The sequence below is a fragment of the Ovis canadensis genome, chromosome 3 (assembly GCF_042477335.2).
Source record: "Ovis canadensis isolate MfBH-ARS-UI-01 breed Bighorn chromosome 3, ARS-UI_OviCan_v2, whole genome shotgun sequence".
Classification (NCBI taxonomy): domain Eukaryota; kingdom Metazoa; phylum Chordata; class Mammalia; order Artiodactyla; family Bovidae; genus Ovis; species Ovis canadensis.
Genome location: NC_091247.1, coordinates 199,008,182 through 199,029,830, shown reverse-complemented (window position 1 = coordinate 199,029,830; position 21,649 = coordinate 199,008,182). Strand labels below are relative to the sequence as shown.

General features: G+C 36.2%; 1 protein-coding gene across 12 annotated transcripts in view; it reads right to left on the bottom strand.

Moving 5' to 3' along the window:
• Positions 1–21,649, bottom strand: part of C2CD5 (C2 calcium dependent domain containing 5) — an 87,909-nt gene that overhangs the window by 20,235 nt on the left and 46,025 nt on the right. For 11 of the 12 annotated variants that reach the window (XM_069581213.1, XM_069581215.1, XM_069581217.1 and 8 more), the window contains 6 exons: positions 19,214–19,328; positions 16,024–16,119; positions 9,617–9,808; positions 6,029–6,215; positions 4,063–4,227; positions 2,056–2,196 (listed from right to left, as the gene is read on the bottom strand). In XM_069581213.1, the coding sequence (XP_069437314.1) occupies positions 2,056–2,196; positions 4,063–4,227; positions 6,029–6,215; positions 9,617–9,808; positions 16,024–16,119; positions 19,214–19,328 (896 nt within the window). Of the gene's footprint in view, positions 1–2,055; positions 2,197–4,062; positions 4,228–6,028; positions 6,216–9,616; positions 9,809–13,223; positions 14,126–16,023; positions 16,120–19,213; positions 19,329–21,649 lie in introns of those variants that run through there. The other variant, XM_069581224.1, reaches the window with a different exon arrangement.

Below are 21,649 nucleotides of genomic sequence, written 5' to 3'. Positions count from 1 at the left end.
TTGGGGGTCTAAATCCTATCTCATACCCTTGAAATGTCAAGAATCACTTTCAATTACACTTTGCTTCAGTTACCCACAATCACAACCATACCTCAACTGTGGTATTCCCCAAAACATTTCACACCAAGATCTCAAGCACTCTCCAAGCACAACCCGTGTGTCTCTCTGTCCCTTTTACTGAATCTACACCTTGTCCTCTTGTCCACACTTGAAGCACTTCCATTCTCCCATTAGCTAGAATCCCATACACAATTTAAAATTTGCACTCACAAAAAAAAAATTAAAAAAATAAATAAATAAAAAAAAATGAAGTTCTAAAAAAAAAATGCTCTGGATAAAGGTTTAAGAAATGCTAAGAATCATCTGGAGGGTTTGTGAAACAGATTCCTGGGCCCCACACTGAAATATTTATGTACGAGGTCTGAAGTAGGGGCCCCAGGGTCTGAATTTCTTACAAACTCCCAGCTGGTGCCAATGCCATTTCACAGGACACTGAGTAGCACTGCTCTAAACAGAACCCTGGAGCTTGTTACTTCTTAATCTTTCACTGACCTACGCTTCTTTTTTTCCATTCTCAGACTGTAGAAATTATGAGAAAAGCATACAAAGTCATATAGTTTGAGTTTTCTACAAGGTAACACTCTTATCTCAGTTAAGCCTTGAGCATCTTCTACAGCTGATATCCTAATCATTCACAGGCACTGTTCTAGACTCTTCAAGCCTCCAATCCCAACCCAGTTCAATTCTACTATCACCTTCCTGCTTTACTGAGATGCAGACGTCGGATTTTTTTCTCTCAACTGTCACCTTCAGTTCAGTTCAGTTGCTCAGTTGTGTCCGACTCTTTGCAACCCCATGAATCACAGCACGCCAGGCCTCCCTGTCCATCACCATCTCCCAGAGTTCACTCAGACTCACGTCCATTGAGTCCGTGATGCCATCCAGCCATCTCATCCTCTTAAAAGCATCCTCCAAGCATGGGTTGTGCTTGGAGAGTGCTTGAGATCTTGGTGATCTCATCCTCCAGTCCCTCCCAGCATCAGAGTCTTTTCCAATGAGTCAACTCTTCTCATGAGGTGGCCAAAGTACTGGAGTTTCAGCTTTAGCATCATTCCCTCCAAAGAAATCCCAGGGCTGATCTCCTTTAGAAGGGACTGGTTGGATCTCCTTGCAGTCCAAGGGACTCTCAAGAGTCTTCTCCAACACCACAGTTCAAACGCATCAATTCTTCGGCACTCAGCCTTCTTCACAGTCCAACTCTCACATCCATACATCCATCCATACTTTGTTGGCAAAGTTATGTCTCTGCTTTTCAATATGCTATCTAGGTTGGTCATAACTTTTCTTCCAAGGAGTAAGCATCTTTTAATTTCATGGCTGCAGTCACTATCTGCAGTGATTTTGGATCTGTCACCTTACCAGGAAACATTTCTCAGTATCCTCATTTATTTTCCTTTCCTTCAGGATCAAAGAAAGATCATCAACCCTTTTAAAGCTAAGCATTCTACAGGGGAGTGCCTGGGAAGCAGATCTGTGAAAGCAAAGGTTCCATAAACCTTTCACGTCACATTTATTCTTCAGGGAAGTCAGTTCTGAATGTATTTTTACAATGAAAGTTCGATTACATATTCTGAACTCAGCAAGAAAACACTAAGTGCTTATATTATTATGTTTACATGTAAAAATGTTATAGTAACATTACAACCTATAAAGTAGGTAAGAACTATAGTAAGTGAAGGCATAGAACCTTATTTAAATTAATTCAAATTTACAAAAATAGCTCTAAAAGTTTAATATTTTTATTTCAACCCCAACATTTCTTCTTCTCAAACCATCTACATTATTTTATCAGTCCTCTGGTATTAAACAAAAGATATACTACCAAGTCTTTATAGCTTCAAATTTGTTGTAATTTCTATAAGAAAACATTCTTTTGACATTTATAACAGTTGTAAGTTGTAATGATTTTAAAAATCACACCAATTTAGGATCTGATTGTAAAAATACATATCTTATAGTCCAAAAATTTTAGAAATCATTTCAGTGCAATAATACCTCCAAAACAAAGGCATCTTTTTTCCCATGTGAAAGGTCCAATTCTGTAACTTCATCAGAGCTTTCTGACTGAGATCTCAAAAGTCTTGAGCGTTGTCTAGGTTCTGGAATGGGGGATCCTATAATCTCTTCAGATATCTCCTAAAAGAAATATAATTGCTTTATATGGTATCTTTTTCTGTTTAAGGGAGCTTCAGTTGACATGTAACATAGCAGTTTCAGGTGTTCAATACAATGATTTGATATTTGTATGCTTCAGTCTGGTTTTGAATTTTCATATTAATAGAAAATTACGGGGGGGATCTGTAAAATGTATTAATAGTCTATATTTAATCATAATCTTTAGGAATAATTAAACTTTTATAGACTACATGGCTATCTCTTTTAGTCAGACACAACTTAGGGACTAAATCACCACCACCACCTTGATACAATAATCCAGAAACTATCACAAACACAGCAAGGCAACACTGACATCTAGTGTACAAAGAGGACACTGCAACTGGTAGGGAACTGGAGGGTTTTCCAGCTCAGTGTTCTCTACTCGACATTTGAAAGTCCTAAATAACTCATAAAGAATTAAAGATTATGTACCCCAAAATTCTAATTTTTTATATCTTATGCAGTGTTAATTTTTCAAAGCCCCAAACAGTAAAATGTGGTATATGACATACGTATCTATGTGTTTGTACACATAATACATATATTATACATGTATCTGCTATGCAACTTATTAAGCTAAATAAATCTTGACAGTTACAATGATCTCTTTAAGGTAAATGTATGGTGCAATCTTATATGGGTTTATAAACTTTCACCTATTTTATAGCCAAAGATTGCAGCTAACTAGAGGTTCTAAATAGCTGCTGGCCACAAGGACATCAACAGAAAGCGGAATGCACACAATGTACAGAACACCAATGTAAAAGACAAAGCCTGCTGTTGGTATAACAGAGCTATCTTAAAAACAAAAAAAAAGACCAAGGAAATTATTTTTAAAAAGGTCTTTCCAAACTGTTTCCAACGTTCTCTGCTAGTGCACACCTTACATAAGACTGCCACCGCACCATTTCCTAACTCAGCTAATCTGCAGCACCTTCATATCCTTACCTTATTTGCTTTCCACATTAATCTGCCCTACATAAATCTGACAGGGTGCCTGTTACAGTGACTACAAACTGAGAAAGAAAAGACCCTGCATTTTTTAGTATTTTTGCCATAGATAAGCAATCTTTCTTCATACTGAATAAAGAAAAATTTAAACCATTTATTTGGTTACTCAACAAGGACTTATCTGTCAGGAGGCTACTACTAGGTGGAACTGGTCAAACCATTAGGGATATAGCCCTGATGCAGCTTCATTCTACTGGGAGCATCAAGGCAAGTAAGTGAAAGTCACCCAGTCATGCCCAGCTCTTTGTGACCCCATGAACTATACAATCCTTGGAATTCTCTAGGCCAGAATACTGGAATGGGTAGCTTTCCCTTCTCCAGGGGATCTTCCCAACCCAGGGATCGAACCCAGGTCTCCCACATTGCAGGTGGATTCTTTACCAGCTGAGCCACCAGGGAAGCCCAAGAGTACTGGAGATAGCCTAGCCCTTCTGCAGCAGATCTTCCTGATTTAAACTGGGGTCTCCTGCATTGCAGGCAGATTCTTTACCAACTGAACTATCAGGGAAGCCCAGGAGCATCAAGCAATACACAAAAACATACTTCACACATAAAGACACACAGAAATAAGAGAAATGGAAAACAATAAAACACTGAAGGGAGATGCAAAGTACCAAAAATTGATGGGAGAGTTACCGTTTTTTAAATAGGGTGTTCAGAGTTGGCTTCCCTGAAAAATAAGACATTTGAGCATGGATGTAAAGGAAGGAGAAAGAATGAGTAATAGGGACAGCAAATTTAGACAGTGTAGAAAAAGTCCTTAATAGAACCTAGAAATACACTAACATGTAAACAATAACTTATGTATTCACAATGGAGATTTATTTCACTTACCGGAGGATTGATTTCATACAACTCTTTATTCTTGGCAATCGTGTCATTTATCTTCTTCTGCATATGAGATATGTGCTGCTCGTATGAGCCATCATTAGGAGTCTTTCCAGCAATCTGAATACCACCAGGCGTTGGTAAAGCTGCTAAATACACACCGGTGGCCGACTGGTAAAAATAATGGGGGAATAATGAGAAAAAAAAATATCTAAATCATAACAGTCCTTTGGTATTCATATTTAGAAATATGATCCTTGTCCTGTGTAGGAAAAAGATAATTAGCACCAGTGTTTGCACAGGACATATGTAAAAGAACATAGAAAAACAGAACTGGTAGCACAGGGGTTGGTTACTTCCAGTGAGAACCTTGGGTAGGTCAGACACAGTAGTGAAAGGACAATTTCCTTGGCTCTGCATACACAACTGGACTTTAAAATTTTTCCTCATGACTGTAAAAAATAATGTGCACAGAAAAAAATAGCTCAGGAAAATATGATTGAAAATTGTATTAAGTAAGTATTTAATGAACAAGTAAAGTTTATCTTTAAAGTGGCAAAAGTAAAAAGGAAACTTACGCAAAGCAAGTAAAGAAACTGAAGTTCAGAAAGGATAGGAACCTTACTCAAGATCACATCAATAAATGTGGGGAAGAGATGTGAATGTGTTTCAAACTCTTAAAACCAAGAACTTTCCACTATATCATCCTAACTTCATAATCACCAAGAAAGAAAACCTGATACAGATTTATTTTAAATATTTAATTAAATAAAATTCTGACTTTGTAACAGTACTGCATGTCATTAGTACTGAAAACCTATTAGGGGAAATACAAAACAAGATAAAACACACACACATGTGCTTTATGTTTAAATATGTTTCTGTAAGGAAAGAAAGCAAAAAAATGTATAAAAGTACACATAGCAAATTGTTCACATCAAAGGAGCAGAATGGAGAAAAGAGAAGACAATTCTTTTAACTCTGGATAGTTGCATAAATTGTAAGAGTTGTTGTTACTAAAGGTTTTAAGTGACTGCCAATTTTGTTAAAGTTCATCCTGGAAAGCGTGTGGTGCTCTATGAAGTCTGGTCCCCAGAAGCTGTTTCTCCGGTTTGTTCGCATGTCCATGACTGGACCCACAACCCAGTCTCCGATGCTCGAACTTAGAATGCCCTCCGCACCATATGACGCCTTAGAGCACCATCTCTCAACACTTTCTTAACTGTATTCACTAATGAGGCAACAACCCAGCATGGCTGAGAACACAAACTCTGGAACTAGACAGGCCTGCATTTGAAACTGACTTCTGGTATGTGCAACCATATCACTTTGGACAAGTCTCAATCTATTATGGCATCTGTCTTCTCTTGTAAAGTTAAGATAATGTCCATTCCTTCCAGAGAAGTGCAGTGCCACATACCCAGGAGACACTCATCAGAGATTACCTATTATGAAAGCTACTCTTGGGACCTTGAGATTCAGGTGTACAGACTAAAAAAGTCTCCAACAGTTACAATGAGTGTCCCTAGTGATCAAGAAGAAAAGATCAGTAAGATTCAGAAGAGGCAGTATTTGAGGCAGCAATGTTAACAATGCTGAGAAGGAAAAACCCTATGCTAGCATTGTATAAACAATAATAAAGTCCAGACAATGGTGGCCAACTTACAAAATAAGGTCTACATGGTAATTCTTAGAAATGTGACCATAAGAATTATAATCTTAATACAAAAGTAGAATAATAACATAAATATAAATTTATATAATAGTTTATTAATTTAATTTCAAATAATAATTTCATTAAGAAATATAAAAGTATCTGAAAGTCTATCACTGGATTTCTTTTCCCCTAGCCTTTAGACGTCTTAATGCCCATTTTTTAGCTAAGTCTTCTTAAAAGACTCTTTGAATCACATAAAACAGAATCTACAACTACATGAATCACAAAACAAAAACAAAACATCTTGAAACTTACCGCTAAGCCCATCAACATATTTTCGCCCACTGTGATCTGAATTCTCAGTCCAAATAAAGCATTCATTGCTTTGAGTTTTAGTTTATTCATTAGCTGAGTATGCACTTCATATTCCATAAATGGCAAGAGGTTACTGATGGCTGTGGCATTTGCTTCTGCCTGTGCCTTCTTTTTTAAGCGACACAATCTATTAAGGAAAATAATGTAGTCAGTGGACAGTGTTCCTGATACCATCTTAAGCAATATCCAATTTTTAAAACTTCCTAAAAATGTGCTTGATGAAAAACATTTACTTGCTTCAGATGGGCTTATTATGTTTTATCAATAATCCTTTCTGCCATTTTTTCACCATACACACTTTTGCTAAAAGTCCCATTTTGATAAACAAAAGGAAAAAAAACTCAAACTCTCTAGAAATGAAACAAATAGTAATCAAAATCATCAGAGAATATAGTTTTAAATCTTAGGTTTCATAACTCCACATGATCATATAGAGAAAAAAAAGTTAATTTACTCATTAAAAGAATATAAAACTTGAGTACCTACCATGTGCCAGGCACTGTTCTAGGTGGTGAGCAATGAATAAAACACTGAGACCCTACTCTTGACCGTATTCCAGGGGAGGAGTAATAAAAAAAGGCAAAGAAACAAAGCAACTGCAGACAACGCTTAAGAATCAGGTGTGTGCAGAAAAACAACCAGGTGAAGAAAGAATACCTGGACAGAAGGCCTCAGAGCAGAGATAACACCTGAGCCAGGATCTTAAAGACAAGATGGAATTGGGACTGCTGGAGAAAGACAATGATGGAATAAAGTTGGCATATTACAAGAACCAAAAGGAGACCATTGTAGCTCCAGTGAAGTGAGCAAGGGTGAGGGCAGCACAGAGGAGGATGCAGTTAAGCATGGGCATGACTATGTCAGGATTGGTCATGGTGAAGAGTCTGATTTTATTCTACCAGCAATGGGAACGCCAGATAGATTTTAAGAAATAACATGATCTAATGTATATTTTAGGACATCATTTATACTGCTACACAGAGAATGGTGCAAAGAGAACTGATGTGGGAATGGTGAACAAGAGCTACTTAGGTGACAGACAACAAAAGCTTGGACTAAAAAGTTGACTGAAAAGATGAAGAGAAGATCCCCAAACTGGTAAGCCAGGCTGCTCAGGCCAGCAGTTTTCAAATATAGGCTTGCATCAGAACCACCTGGAGGGCTTGTTAAAAAACAATTGCTGGGCTTAATCCCTAGGGTTTCCGAGTCAACAGTTCTGGCACAGAGCCTCAATTTGCATTTCTATACATTCCCCCAGGATGGTGATGCTACTGGTCTAAGGGCCATACTCTGAGAACTGTTGAAGAAGATTACTTAAAAGAAGAAGAAGAAAAAAAAAAACAAAACTGGATAAACTATGTACTTTAAAAAATCTTCCTAAAAGCATCACAGGACCAGGGCAAGGGGCAATACAGGGTATAAATATAAGTGGGTAGCATAAGGAAGTTCTTTTGTGGTGGTGAACAACTGTGTATCTTGACTATGATGGTGGTTTACACAATCTATTTGTTGGATAATACTGCATAGACATATATACACACACACAAATACTTAAATGAATGCAAGTATTAAAACTGTAAAACTGATTCAGGTCTGGAGCATAGTTAAAACCATTATAACAGTGTCATTATCCTAGCTGATACCCTACTACGACTGTGTAAGATGTCACCAATCAGGGAAGCCAGGCGAAGGGCACACAGGACTTTTTACAATATTTGCCAAAGCAAGTAAAACACAATGAACAATAACCAGCAGAAACAACAGGAAAAAAAATGTTTTAGATATTAAAATCATCAGTTACAGAATTAAACACAGACTATAGTAAGTGGTATCAGATTTGAAAAAGAATAAAATACAACTTCTGGAAATAAAAAATCAAAAATTTTAAACCCAATTATTAGGCATAACAGCATATTAAAGATAGCTGAAGACAAAACTAAAGCACTGAAAGATAAGAAAATATCCAAAATATAACATAAGAAATAAAAAGATTAAAAATATAGATAAGAAAGTAACAGACATAGAAGAGGCGGTCAGAAAGTCTCACATACTTTAATTGGAATATCAAGACAAGAGAACAGACGAATCACAGAACTAACCTAAATTTTTTTAAAACACATGAAAGATACCATTCTATAAATTCAAGATGTCTAAGGTATAACAATTAGGATAAAGAGAACTCCATACCTAACACTCTACAGGGAAACTGAAGAAAAGTGAAGACAAATAAAATAGCTTGCACACAGCCTGAGGGGGAAAAAAATAGACAAACTTCAAAAGAAGAACAGTTAGTCTAGTAGGTTTTTCTCAACAGTTGCAATGAAGGCCAGAAGGCAGCAGAAGAGTTATCTCCAATGTGCTTAAAGAAATGTGCTAGCCAAAGATACTGTTTAAAGATAAAGTAGGCTCATTTTCAGACATGTAAAAATAGTTCACCATCAACAGATCCATCAAAACAAATACCCAAGGAGATAACTCAGGTGAAAGAGAAACAATTCTAAACGGAAGGTCTAAGATGCAAGAGGGAATGAAAGCAAAAAGGAAATAGATTAGAAATATATTTTAGAAGAAAATATAACATGCTTTTGAAATAACTCTGATGTGGGGAGGTTAGGAAAGAAAACAATGTCTAAGAATACCATATTTGCAATGAAGAAAGAGCAAGTATCACTTATGAAAACAGGAAAGACCAATATGAAAGAAATGGATAAAATCAGCAGTTCAATATGTAACAAGTATTAGATGCTTATGAAAGTGGGGTGTAAAGTAGACAGCAAAATATATGGGTCTGAAGCTCAGAAGAAAGCTCTGAACCAGAGCTATAAATTTAGGAGTCCTAGAGTTACAGACAGAATACAGATATATAGGAGTTGATGACTTCAACTAGCGAGAGAGCGTTGAGAAGAGGGTCTGAACTAACGGCTCTCAAGGAATAAGATATGAGGAGGAATGAAGACTATATATAAAGGTAGGAAAAAAGGATGTGTGGCACTGTGAAGTCATGAATTTCAAGGAGAAAATGATCAGCTGTGTGATTATTGCTGAGACCTTAAATGAGGACAGAAATGCTCCATGGATTTGGCAGCCTGGCAGTTGTTAGTGACCTAGATAGCTGCAGCTGTTTCCTGTGTTCCTTCTAATTTCCTATTCCAGCACACTTTAAAGAGAACTCTTGACAGCTAACTGAAATTGTTTAAAAACAACAACAACAACAAACCACACAGCACCATTCTTAAAAAGAACAAAAAGTCAGCTTCCAAAATGTATCAGATATTTAACGTCATTAAAGCATACTGAGTCACATCCCTCACCTGTGACAGGTTAGTTAATAATCTTCATAATAATAAACATTTGTACCTAATTTCAATGTTTAAGACTTTTTGCATACAAGTTTATCTGAGTCTCATAAAGAGGACTATTTTTCCTTCCAATTTTCCATACAGTAAAATCATATGGATCATATATGTCTATTTGACTTCATACTCTATATTCCTGCAAGGACCCCAAGTACTGTCTTCACAAACATACCTTGCTTGAATGAGACAACCTTTTCCAATAACTGTTGCATCCACTGGAAGGTCTATGGTTGTGAAGAGAACATCAGGAACTTTTTGTTTCCTACAGTTATTGCAGTATGTGAGATGAGCTGGAAATGGCATATTCAGTTCATCATATGGTATATGGCAAAATCCACAGCCTGCAGGCAAATTTTCTTCTAGCCTGTATGGATACATTAAGGGGAAAAAAGGCATTCTTGAAAATTCTATGCATTTTTCCGAAAACAAATATTATCTATCCAGTACCTGTGTACAAACTATATCATAACTTTGACCATAACAGGTACCACTATGTTTGATAAGAAATAAATAGGAAATCAGAACCACACACTCTGTTATGGAAGAAGAGGCTTATACAAGTAGAGAGGCATTTTCTATCGATTATTTTTTTTTTAATTTTTTAATTGAAGGATATTTGCTTTACAGAATTTTGTTTGTTTTCTGTCAAACCTCAACATGAATCAGCCATTGGTATACATATTTCCCTTCCCTCAATTCTTATGTTTGATGACCTGACAAAACCCACTATTATTCCAATGGTTTCTCCTTTAGGATACAACATAAAAATGAATGGCTGATGTATGACAGAAATCAAACCAATATTGCAAACCAATCATCAATCAATTAAAAATTAAATATTTTTAGAAATGGCTAGATAACAAGAGTGATATGCTTTTATTATCTGAAAAGATAATACACATAAAATCAGAAAATAATTCCTAAGGGAAAAAAACAACCAATTTGAAAAAAATCTATAGTTAGAAACAAATGTATTTAAAAGGGGAAAAAAGTCAAAGCTAGACACTCTAAAGTTTCTAATTTCTAATGTCTGCTGTAGCCTTTCAGAGAAAACAAAACACCTGGGTTTCAGAAATGAACATCCATCATACATGAACCACAAACGAACAACCCACAACCTTCTCATTCATTGTAAAATGTCTACTGTAATAGGCTGCTTATGAAATCACTTTAGAATGATTAAGTTTTTTTTTCAGTCATTAAATCTGAAGAAATCAGGAGAATAGGAAGGGAAGAGAGAAACTCCATGGAGAACAGCAGGATTTCACAGTCACGTCCATGGCTCTGAAAAGATGTGGGTTCTCAATTCTGTTTCATCCAAAAGTTTACAAGTTACTATATTTCCCAGGAATCAGGCTTTGCACAGATTCTTTGCATACATTATTTTACAGAATTTTCTCAGTAAGCCTCTAAATTAAATTAAGTTTCTCCCAGATATTATTCTTTTACTGTTGGGATGGCATTCTGGCTTATTAGAAGTAACAGGGGAAACAGATATGAGCAGAGCTGTGAGCCTGAGCAAGTCATTTAACCTAAGAGTCTCCTCTATAAAACTGGAACAACAGTGTCTACTCAGGTTCTATTTTTTTTAAAGATTAAGTAAGAAAACTATAGCTACATGAACACCCCCTTCAATATGACGCCAAGCACAGGGAAACAAAACCTAGTTTCACTTGGCCTGAAACCCAGCTGAGATGCTAAGTAATTTGCTCAGTCACAAAAAGTACTAAGTAGCAGACATCAGATTTTAACATCAGTTTGTTTGAATCCAAAGCCCATGTGGTACAAGGGGGACACAGAAAGATGAAAACTGGGACGATTTTTAACCAAATAACTCCAAAAAATTTGAACACAGGTGGTATAACATCATATAACATAAAGAATAAAAGTGCTAAAATGTTCAGTTCAGTTCACTCAGTTGTGTCTCTTTGCGACCCCATGGACTGCATGACATGAGGCTTCCCAGTCCATCACCAACTGCCAGAGCTTGCTCAAACTCCTGTCCATTAAGTTGGTGAAGACATCCAACCATCTCATCCTCTGTCGCTCCCTTCTCCTCCCACCTTCAATCTTTCCTAGCATCAGGGTCTTTTCCAATGAGTCAGTTATTGGAGCTTCAGCTTTAGCATCAGTCCTTCTAATGAATACTCGGGTTTGATTTCTTTTAGGATTGACTGGTTTGATATCCTTACTGTACAAGGAAATATCAAGAGTCTTCTCCAATATCACAGTTTAAAAGCATCAATTCTTTGGCATTCAGCTTCCTTTATGGTCCACCTCTCACATGCACATGACTACTGGAAAACCATGCTTTTGAACTAGATGGACTTTAGTCAGCAAAGTAATGTCTCAGCTTTTTACTATGTTGCCTAGGTTGGTCAGCTTTTCTTCCAAGGAGCAAGCGTTTTTTAATTTCATGGCTGCAGTCACCATCTGCAGTGATTTTGAGGCCCAAGAAAATAAAGTCTGTCACTGTTTCCACTGTTTTCCCATCTATTTGCCATGAAGTGATGGGACCAGATGCCATGGTCTTAGTTTTCTGAATGCTGAGTATTAAGCCATTTTTTTCACTCTCCTCTTTCACTTCATCAAGAGGCCCTTTAGTTCCTCTTTACTTTCTGCCATAATGGTGGTGTCATCTGCATATCTGAGGTTACTGATATTTCTCCCAGCAATCTTCATTTCAGCTTGTGCTTAACCCAGTCTGGCATTTTGCATGATGTACTCTGCATATAAGTTAAATAAGCAGGGTAATAATATATAGCCTTGATGTACTCCTTTCCCTATTTGGAACCAGTCCAAAATCACTGCAGATGGTGATTGCAGCCATGAAATTAAAAGATGCTTACTCCTTGGAAGAAAAGTCATGACCAATCTAGACAGCATGTTCAAAAGCAGAGACGTTACTTTGCCAACTAAGGTCCGTCTAGTCAAGGCTATGGTTTTTCCAGTGGTCATTTATGGATGAGAGAGTTGGACTGTGAAGAAGGCTGAGCGCTGAAGAATTGATGCTTTTGAACTGTGGTGTTGGAGAAGACTCTTGAGAGTCCCTTGGACTGCAAGGAGATCCAACCAGTCCATTCTGAAGGAGATCAGCCCTGGGATTTCTTTGGAAGAAATGATACTAAAGCTGAAACTCCAGTACTTTGGCCACCTCATGTGAAGAGCTGACTCACTGGAAAAGACTCTGATGCTGGGAGGGACTGGGGGCAGGAGGAGAAGGGGACGATAAAGGATGAGATGGCTGGATGGCATCACGGACTCGATGGACATGAGTCTGAGTGAACTCCAGGAGATGGTGATGGACAGAGAGGCCTGGCGTGCTGCGATTCATGGAGTAGCTAAGAGTTGGACACAACTGAGCGACTGGACTGAACTGAACTATTGCTGGTTCCATGTCCAGTTCTAACTGTTGCTTCTTGACCTACATATAGATTTCTCAGGAGGCAGGTAAGGTTGTCTGGTATTTCCATCTCTTTAAGAATTTTCCACAATTTTTTGTGATCTACACAAAGGCTTTGGCGTAGTCAATGAAATAGATTTTTTCTGGAATTCTCTTGCTTTTTCTATGATAGTGGATGTTGGCAATTTGGTCTCTGGTTCCTCTGCCTTTTCTAAATTCAGCTTGAACATCTGGAAGTTCATGGTTCATGTAATGTTGAAACCTAGCTTGGAGAATTTTCAGCATTACTTTGCTAGTGTGTGAGAAGAGTGCAATTGTGTGGTAGTTTGAACATTCTTTGGCATTGCCTTTCTTTGGGATTGGAATGAAAACTGACCTTTGCCAGTCCTGTGGCCACTTCTGTTTCCCAAATTTGCTGGCATATTGAGTACAGCACTTCCACAGCATCATCTTTTAGGATTTGAAATAGCTCAGCTGGAATTCCATCATCTCCACTAGCTCTGTTTGTAGTGATGCTTCCTAAGGCCCACTTGACTTCACATTCCAGGATGTCTGGCTCTACCTGAGTGATCACACCATTGTGGTTATCTGGGTGATTAAGATCTCTTTTGTATAGTTCTTCTGTGTATTCTTGCCACCTCTTCTTAATATCTTCTGCTTCTGTTAGGTCCATACCATTCCTGTCCTTTTATTGTGCCCATCTTTGCATGAAATGTTCCCTCGGTGTCTCTAATTTTCTTAAAGAGATCTCTAGTCTTTCCTATTCTATTGTTTTCCTCTATTTCTTTGCACTGATCGCTGAGGAAGGCTTTCTTATCTCTCTTTGATATTTTTTGGACTTCTGCATTCAGATGGATATATCTTTCCTTGTCTCCTTTGCCTTTCACTTCTCTTCTTTGCTCAACTATTTGTAAGGCTTCCTCAGACAACTATGTTGCCTTTTTGCATTTTGTGACTGGTGATGGACATAAAGTCCGATGCTGTAAAGTACAATATTGCATAGAAAACATTCATAACCTGGAATGTTAGGTCCATGAATCGAGGTTAATTGGAAGTGTTCAAACAGGAGATGGCAAGAGTGAACATCGACATTTCAGGAATCAGTGAACTAAAATGAAGTGGAATGGGCGAATTTAATTCAGATGACCATTGTATCTACTATTATCTCCATTATATCTACATTATTTCTATTATATCTACTAGTGGGCAAGAATCCCTTAGAAGAAATGGAGTAGCCCTCATAGACAACAAGAGTCCGAAATGCAGTACTTGCGTACAATATCACAAATGACAGAATGATCTCTGTTTATTTCCAAGACAAACCATTCAATAGCACACTAATCCAAATCTAGGCCCCAATCACTTATGCTAAAGAAGCTGAACAGTTCTGTGAAGCCCTACAAGACCTTCTAGAACCAACACCAAAAAAGATGTCCTTTTCATCATAGGGGACTGGAATGCAAAAGTAGGAAGTCATGAAATACCTGTAGTAACAGGCAAGTTTGGCCTTAAGAGTACAAAATGAAGTAGGGCAAAGACTAAAAGAGTTTTGCCAAGAGAACGCATTGGTCATGGCAAACACCCTCTTCCACTAACACAAAAGACTCTACTCATGAATATCATCAGATGGTCAACACCAAAATCAGATTTTTGCAGCTGAAGGTAGAAAAGCTCTATACAGTCAGCAAAAACAAGAGCAGGAGCTGACTGTGGTTCCAATCATGAACTTCTTATTGCAAAATTCAGACTTAAATTGAAGAAAGTAGGGAAAGCCACTAGACCATTTACATATGATTAAATCAAATCCCTTACGATTATGCAGTAGAAGTAACAAACAGTTAAGGAATTAGATCTGATAGAGTGCCTGAAGAACTATGGACGGAGGTTCATAATACTGTACAGGAGGCGGTGATCAAAACCATCCCAAAGAAGAAATGCAAAGAAAGTAAGAAAACAGTTGAAATATGAAATGTACAAGATGGATAATCTCTAAATACTGACATCCTAGGGAATTTTTTTCTTCCTTCTACCCTCCTACATTTTTTCAAATTTTCTTTAGTAAGCACTAATAATTTCATGTGTCCATCCAAGCCATAATATGGAAACAATCAAACTGCATGAGAAAGGCTGTTCATTAAATTAGGCTTCTACCTACTAAAGAATGGAAGCTACTGACATAAGCAAGAACTATACGGCAGCACTGGGACAACTCACTGGCAAAGTCGGTTTCCTCAACAGAATATTCCAATTGTTTAGTATACTTCAAAATGTCCAACCTTCACTTTCCTATTACTTACCATGACTTTTAATGCTCTGAAACATATTATGGTCAAAATCCATGTTTAATACTGACAAACGAAGAAAATGACCAAGGTCTGAATAATATATCTTTCTTGGCTACAGAGACTTGCAAATTTATACTAAATTTGATAACATATAGTTTGGTTTTTTTTTATTTTGGCTTTCTTCCCTACATTAATACTGGGGAAAAATATGCATAGTGTTAGGTAAGAAGTATTTAAGATTTATATTATTCAGGCAAGCTCTGGTATCATACTTACAGCTTTCTGTATATATAGTTGATAACCTCATCATTTATGGACACTAACAGATTAAAGGAACCAATAATCAAATAAACCAAAAAGCAGTCTCGTTTTACCTAATGCTTTCACTTTTACTTTCTCTTTAACATATCTTAAAGTCATATTTCATAAGGTTTTTATACATAATTGAACCTTTCATATATAATTTTAGTACAACATAGTGTCTGTTTTGTAAATTAGGAATTTTCTTTATGGAAATTGTTTCATGACCTTTTCTTATTTTGGAGGTAAGACAAAAGGAAAAGAAAGGAAGAGAAAACTCAAAAGAAATTACTTCTACATTGTAGCAAACACAAAAATGTATACCTGAAATTCTTCAATTGGTAATCACATGTGCCATTTACTGAGATATTAAAAATAACAACATGCATCATGCAGTGCAGAATCCAATACTTCTTTGTTGCTATGGTGTTGCTATGGATTAGGTAAAAATCAGTCAAGTGCCTGGTCCTGATTTCTACACTGCACCCGTGTAACCCGCCCTCATAGAGAAGGATTATCCCAGCTCTGAGAAGAAAGTCAAACTCTCCCTTCTCTACCCTTAAGGAAAATAAGCCATGCTGTCGTGACAACCTCTGTTCCAAACAGCCCTCCACGGTGCCATCCTGCAAAAATCTAGGGTTCAGTACAGCTGCCGTGCCGGATGCAGATAAAATACAGACCTCTTCACTACAAAAGAAAAAAAAAAAAAACATAACCAAGTTAATATTTTCAGGCAGTCTAACTCTGGAAAATGTTAAATATCAAAGTCATTACCAAGGTGACAATTTAAATTTAAGATAGACTTTACTAAATATTATTATCACAGGATTACCTCCTAAATCTAGGATAGAAAATAGAAGTAACATTGTTAAAATGAAGACAAAGAGTATTCTTTGTCACTTAAAAATTGTAAAAGATATAGTATTAGTGATAATTCCTTTAAAATATGGCAAAGCTTATAAAGACTGGAATGTTTAAAAATAATGGTAGTAACAAACTATATTGCTAGCCCATTAAACTGTAATAAAATACTCTTTAAATGAATATTGAATTTCATTAAAATTATTCTAAAAGCACAACTATGTAAATATCTATATTGCTTTAGCTTAATTTAAACTTAATAATAAAAAGACAACTGACACAAACATACAAAGTATACTAGACAGAGCTTAAGCTACATCATATTATATACATGATAAAAACCGATTTTCCAAAGAATTATCTGAAACTCTTTATTACATATTATCCAACCTGAAAACCAAAAAACAATCAACATAATTATTGAATTTATGAATGAGATCACTCAAAGCTAATGGGAAAAGTAGCAACCTAGGGACAATACACTTGAAACAAAGTAAATGGACAAGAAGCAAGGCCATAAAAGAAATGATCTGCAAGAGGCCAAGCTTCTAACAGTTAAACGCACACTGAGAATATAAAAAAAACACAAAGCCACAGAAGGCACTGAATCAAATAGCTACTAGAGCAGGTGTGCATTTCAAGGTGTGCACTGCAGGGAACTAAATCCAGTAATAGTAAGTAGGACGGGTTAGAACAGAAAAAACTAGTAAAGACAGGATCTAAATACAAAGATTTTCTGAGGTCTCCAGGGAAAACAGAAGCTTACATCAGGTGAATGCAAACTTCTAAGTAAATGAATTGGACTCATTTCTGTAGACTCCTGCATCTCTGACTTATCTCCAGCAACTGAATCCATACCTCTGGCCTTCTCCACATGCTACTCTTTTCACCCTGAAAACCCTCCTTATGCCTTTTCTCTTCATGATATAACTCATTTCTCAAGGATACAGTTCAAGCTTCAGTTACTTCATTAAAACTTTCTTCCAATCTTCCTAACCTATAGCCCTCTAGGATCCTAAGATATACTGGGATATCTCTACCATACAATGTATTATGCTTGTCATAATTCTCCAGGAGAATGTGAATCTGATGGTAAGAACTGTCTTCTAAAACTATACCCCTAAGAGCTGAAAGTTTATGAAAATAAATCCACAAATAGAGCAAGACTATCTACTGGGGAAAGGTAGGATAAGCCTAACACGGTTAGTAGGTTAACAAAAGTAGAACAGCTTCTATGAGAACAGAGCAGTTCAAGGGTATAATATATACAAAGGAGTACTACTCAGCAATGAAAAGGAACAGGTTCTTACTAACTGTTACAGGGATGACACTCAATTTAATCTCAACTTAAACATGCTGAGTGAAATTAATTAAACAAAAAGGAGTGCATAATGTTAAGATTCTATTTACATAAAATTCTGTAAAAGTGAAAATTTATTCTAGTGATAGAAAGCAGATGAGCAGTATATCCTGTGACAGGGGTGGGATGAGAAGGGACTGAAGCGAAAGAGTACAAAGGAATATAGAGAAGCTTTGGGGGTGATATATGTGTTGACTGTCTCAACACTAATGATTTCATGGTTTCACGACTGATGCTAATGGTTTCATGATAATAATGGTTTCCTGACTTTTATGGTTTCACATAAAACTTATGTGAGAACTTTTCAAAGTAATGCACTTTAAACATGTGAGATTATATGCCTATTATACATCAATAAAGTTGTTTTTTAAAAAGAGTATAATATATGGTCTGCAAAGAAAAAAAAAAGATCCTTAGAGAATGAAACAGCATGGCTCTGTAACATCCTCATTTATTACAGTCTAATCATTTGTTCTCCAACAAAAATGATCAGCACCACCACAAGAAAGTTATCCATGTAATAGCTGGCAGTTAAGAATTACCCAACAGAAGGTGGAAAAATTAGACAGCATAAGGTCAAACAGTGTCTAGATGACATCTATTACCAACTTCTGAAGGAGTGGAAAGTAGGGTTCAAGGATGGCAGACGGCATAAAATCAGAACATAAGTAAAGAACTGGGAAAACTCTTGATTAAGAGAAGGGCCAAAATAAACTAGAAATAAATAAGCAAATGGAATGGGTAGGAAAATATCAGGTTGTGATCCAACAGTGAAATTTTATGGTTTAAAATTTTTAAAGAGGAACAGTTCCATGTGATAATGAAGTTAAAAGAAGGTTGAAACTCAACTGAGGCTAGAGGACTTGAGAATGAGAAAGCACAAGGACAGGCTGTTAGAAGGGAGATAATGTGTTTAACTGGAGGAGACAGGCAGGAAAAAGAGCAGAAAAAAGTTTTGGAGGTAGAAAATCCTGAACAGTGGATCGGCACGGACTTAAATGGGGAAGAGGTTGTCCAAATGAAAGGCGAAAAAGAAATTGAGAACTGAGTATGGAAGTCCCTTCCTAACTGGACAGCATTAGGGAGATTTGTTGGTGGGAAAAAGTTAAGTTATAGTTCATTAATAAAGGCAGAAGAGTTTACCAATGAATTTGAAAGACACACGGCGGTTCATTTACAATAGATTAAGGGTTTCAAAATCCCAGAGGAAGGAGCTGGTGGAGTCACAAACTGGAGTAAAGTACGCCTGGAGTTAATACTTGCTGTGTGCCAGTATTATATTCTCATTTAATGTCTCAATAACCTTAACTGATAGGTAGTTATTGTCTCCAACATATAAACTGAGGCTTGGAGGAGTAGAGCAATTTTCCTGAAGTTTCAGGAAAATTAAGCAGTAAAGATAGCATATGAACCTCCTCCTGATGTATTCTAAAAAAGCCCATGCTAACTGGATCAATCCACTTTTCTTCTTTTCTCCGTATCTGCCTAAAGCTTTTCCCCTTTCAGATGACAATCTGTAAACTACAGCATCTAGAAAATCAAGTTGTTATCATCATTTACCAGATGCTAGTTGATTCACTGTAGCCCACTACAGCATGACAGCCTAGTGCTTTGGCATGGGATTTTATTTCTTGTCTGATTTCTGCCCACCATGCATCTCGAGTTTCTGGTTCATCTGAAAAATAAATTTTAAATCAGTTCACTATTCAATAGCACATTGTCTATTTAATAAAGTACACATACTCTGGAAGGCAAAGAACTACTATTCCACAACAGGTTTTCAAACTTCACATCTTTAAAATGCTAGTTCTCAAAAAGCTTATTAACATTTTCATTTAATGCTACTTCTCAAGAAGTTTAACATTTTAAACTCAGGTGCTAGAAAATAAATCCTCTAGTTCTATTTGCTTTATTGCTTTAGGGCTATCTATAGGGATCTGTTTTATGAGACACAATTTGAAAGGTAGACCCAGAGTTTTCAGACTCTAATCTTAAACTAAAAGGACTTCCTATGTCTCACCTCACTGAGTGAGCACCTTGAGTCATATCCATAAATTTATTTTAAATTCTGATTTCATTTCCTGGTACTTAATTTTTAATAATGCAATACAGTCTGGGTTCTCTGCAAGGCATAGATTTATCAACATTAAAAAGCAGAAAGCCATCTGTAGCCATCCTTCTAAAGAGATGTGGGTCCTGAAGCAACGTGAAAATAAATAAAGGGACTGGCCAATTCAAAATAAAGAAAGCAAATACACTGGAAACATTAGCACGAAGAATCCAGTTAATGTACATAAGGACAAATTTCAGAAAGAACACTGAAACTCCATATATAGCTCTGTCATTAAGAAAATGCTTTCGAATCACAGAATCACATTTTATTACCATAGGGTAGGCCAACATCGCTTGCAATGGAGCGTTATAGATGGAACATCTGTCACATACACTTTCTAATTACTTGCATTTAGCTGCAAACTACTGATGAACAGCAGCTGCATATATAGTTAACTTTTCATGCGCAAAGATGTTAAAAACAGAAACGGTCTATATCAGCATATCCTAAATTGTTTCTTTTTTTGTGACCAATTCCATTTGGGAACAATTTGGAAAAGAAAAAACCTGATCAACTCTAAATAAGATGTTAAGCTCTTACTGTAAATCTTTCACATTAAAAAGGCACTATTACGACTACAAATCCAACAATCCAAAACAGCCTTCTGAGTTTCTGTACATATGCAGTTTTCAAATACGTTTTTCAAAATAAGTAGAATAAGTAGAATCATACTCACTAGTGAAATACTGAAGACAGCAAAGTAAAGAAAGGTTAAAAGGCTTGTTATAGCTCACATTCCTATGGTGGAATTTTGTTTCCCCCACAGGGAGATCAGCAAAAAGAAGTGAGGAGATAAAAACCAGAACTACAAATGATGCCAGCCAGTTCTTGCGTTAAAGTCTTAGATCCAAGACCGTGCTACCCTAAAACTTTCTTTCAGAAGAGAAGAAAGAAACACAAAACTCCAGGAAACTGAGGAAAAGATCAAAGTACGAGATAAAGAAGGAAAAGAAATAGAAAATACTACAATATGGTGTTAGCAATCAATATTACGAATTCAGAAATGGGTGAGACAATTAGGAGGCCCTATTTTGCACATATGCTACTATGTTAAAGAATTTCTTCATACTCCTAGCTGAATTGTAGACATTAAGAGCACAAAAACACTTTCATATCCATTCTCTCTTTTTAGGACATACAAGTTTCCAGATTAATTTGGACATCTATTAACATCAACTTTTCCTATTAGGGAAATTTTATATCATAAGACAAACTATTATTCAACTAGTTGCTCCATCTATCAAATTACTTATGATTTTCTAAAAAGATAGCAAAAATAAGAGAACTGTATCTCAGCTTAGAAAAAAATTATTTTCCTGAAAAGCTATGTGAAATGAAAAGTCGACTTTCTAAAACATAATAGTAAAACCTGCAATTTACTTTTCAAATCATTCTGGAAGTTTACAATAATATTTACTAAATCAAATAATCATATACTACATTTAAAAAAAATAGATTTTCTCACATTAGGTTGGCCTACATCTTGCTACATGGTAATACATGGCAGTTTTTCTGCTTTAAAAATTTTACAGGATGTAATCAACAGTATTATATTTTTTTTTAATTAATGAAAAATTTGGAAGAAACTACTTAAGTTTGAGATCTATTTATTTAGAAAGGCCAGCATGCCTAAATGGAAAAGTATGTAATAATAATTACCATGAGATACATGTAACCACATAGAATACAAAGTTTATCTACATCAAACTTACCTTGGTATAACACATAAAATAATCAGATAATTAAACCAAACACTATGAAAGAATAAGTGGCTGATTTAAAAAAACAAACAAAAAACCGACAAAAAGCTGAATGCAGTGCAAGTAGAGCATTCATACTCTTCCGACAAGTTCACAAGCAGCCTTTATTTTTACATGAGCCAC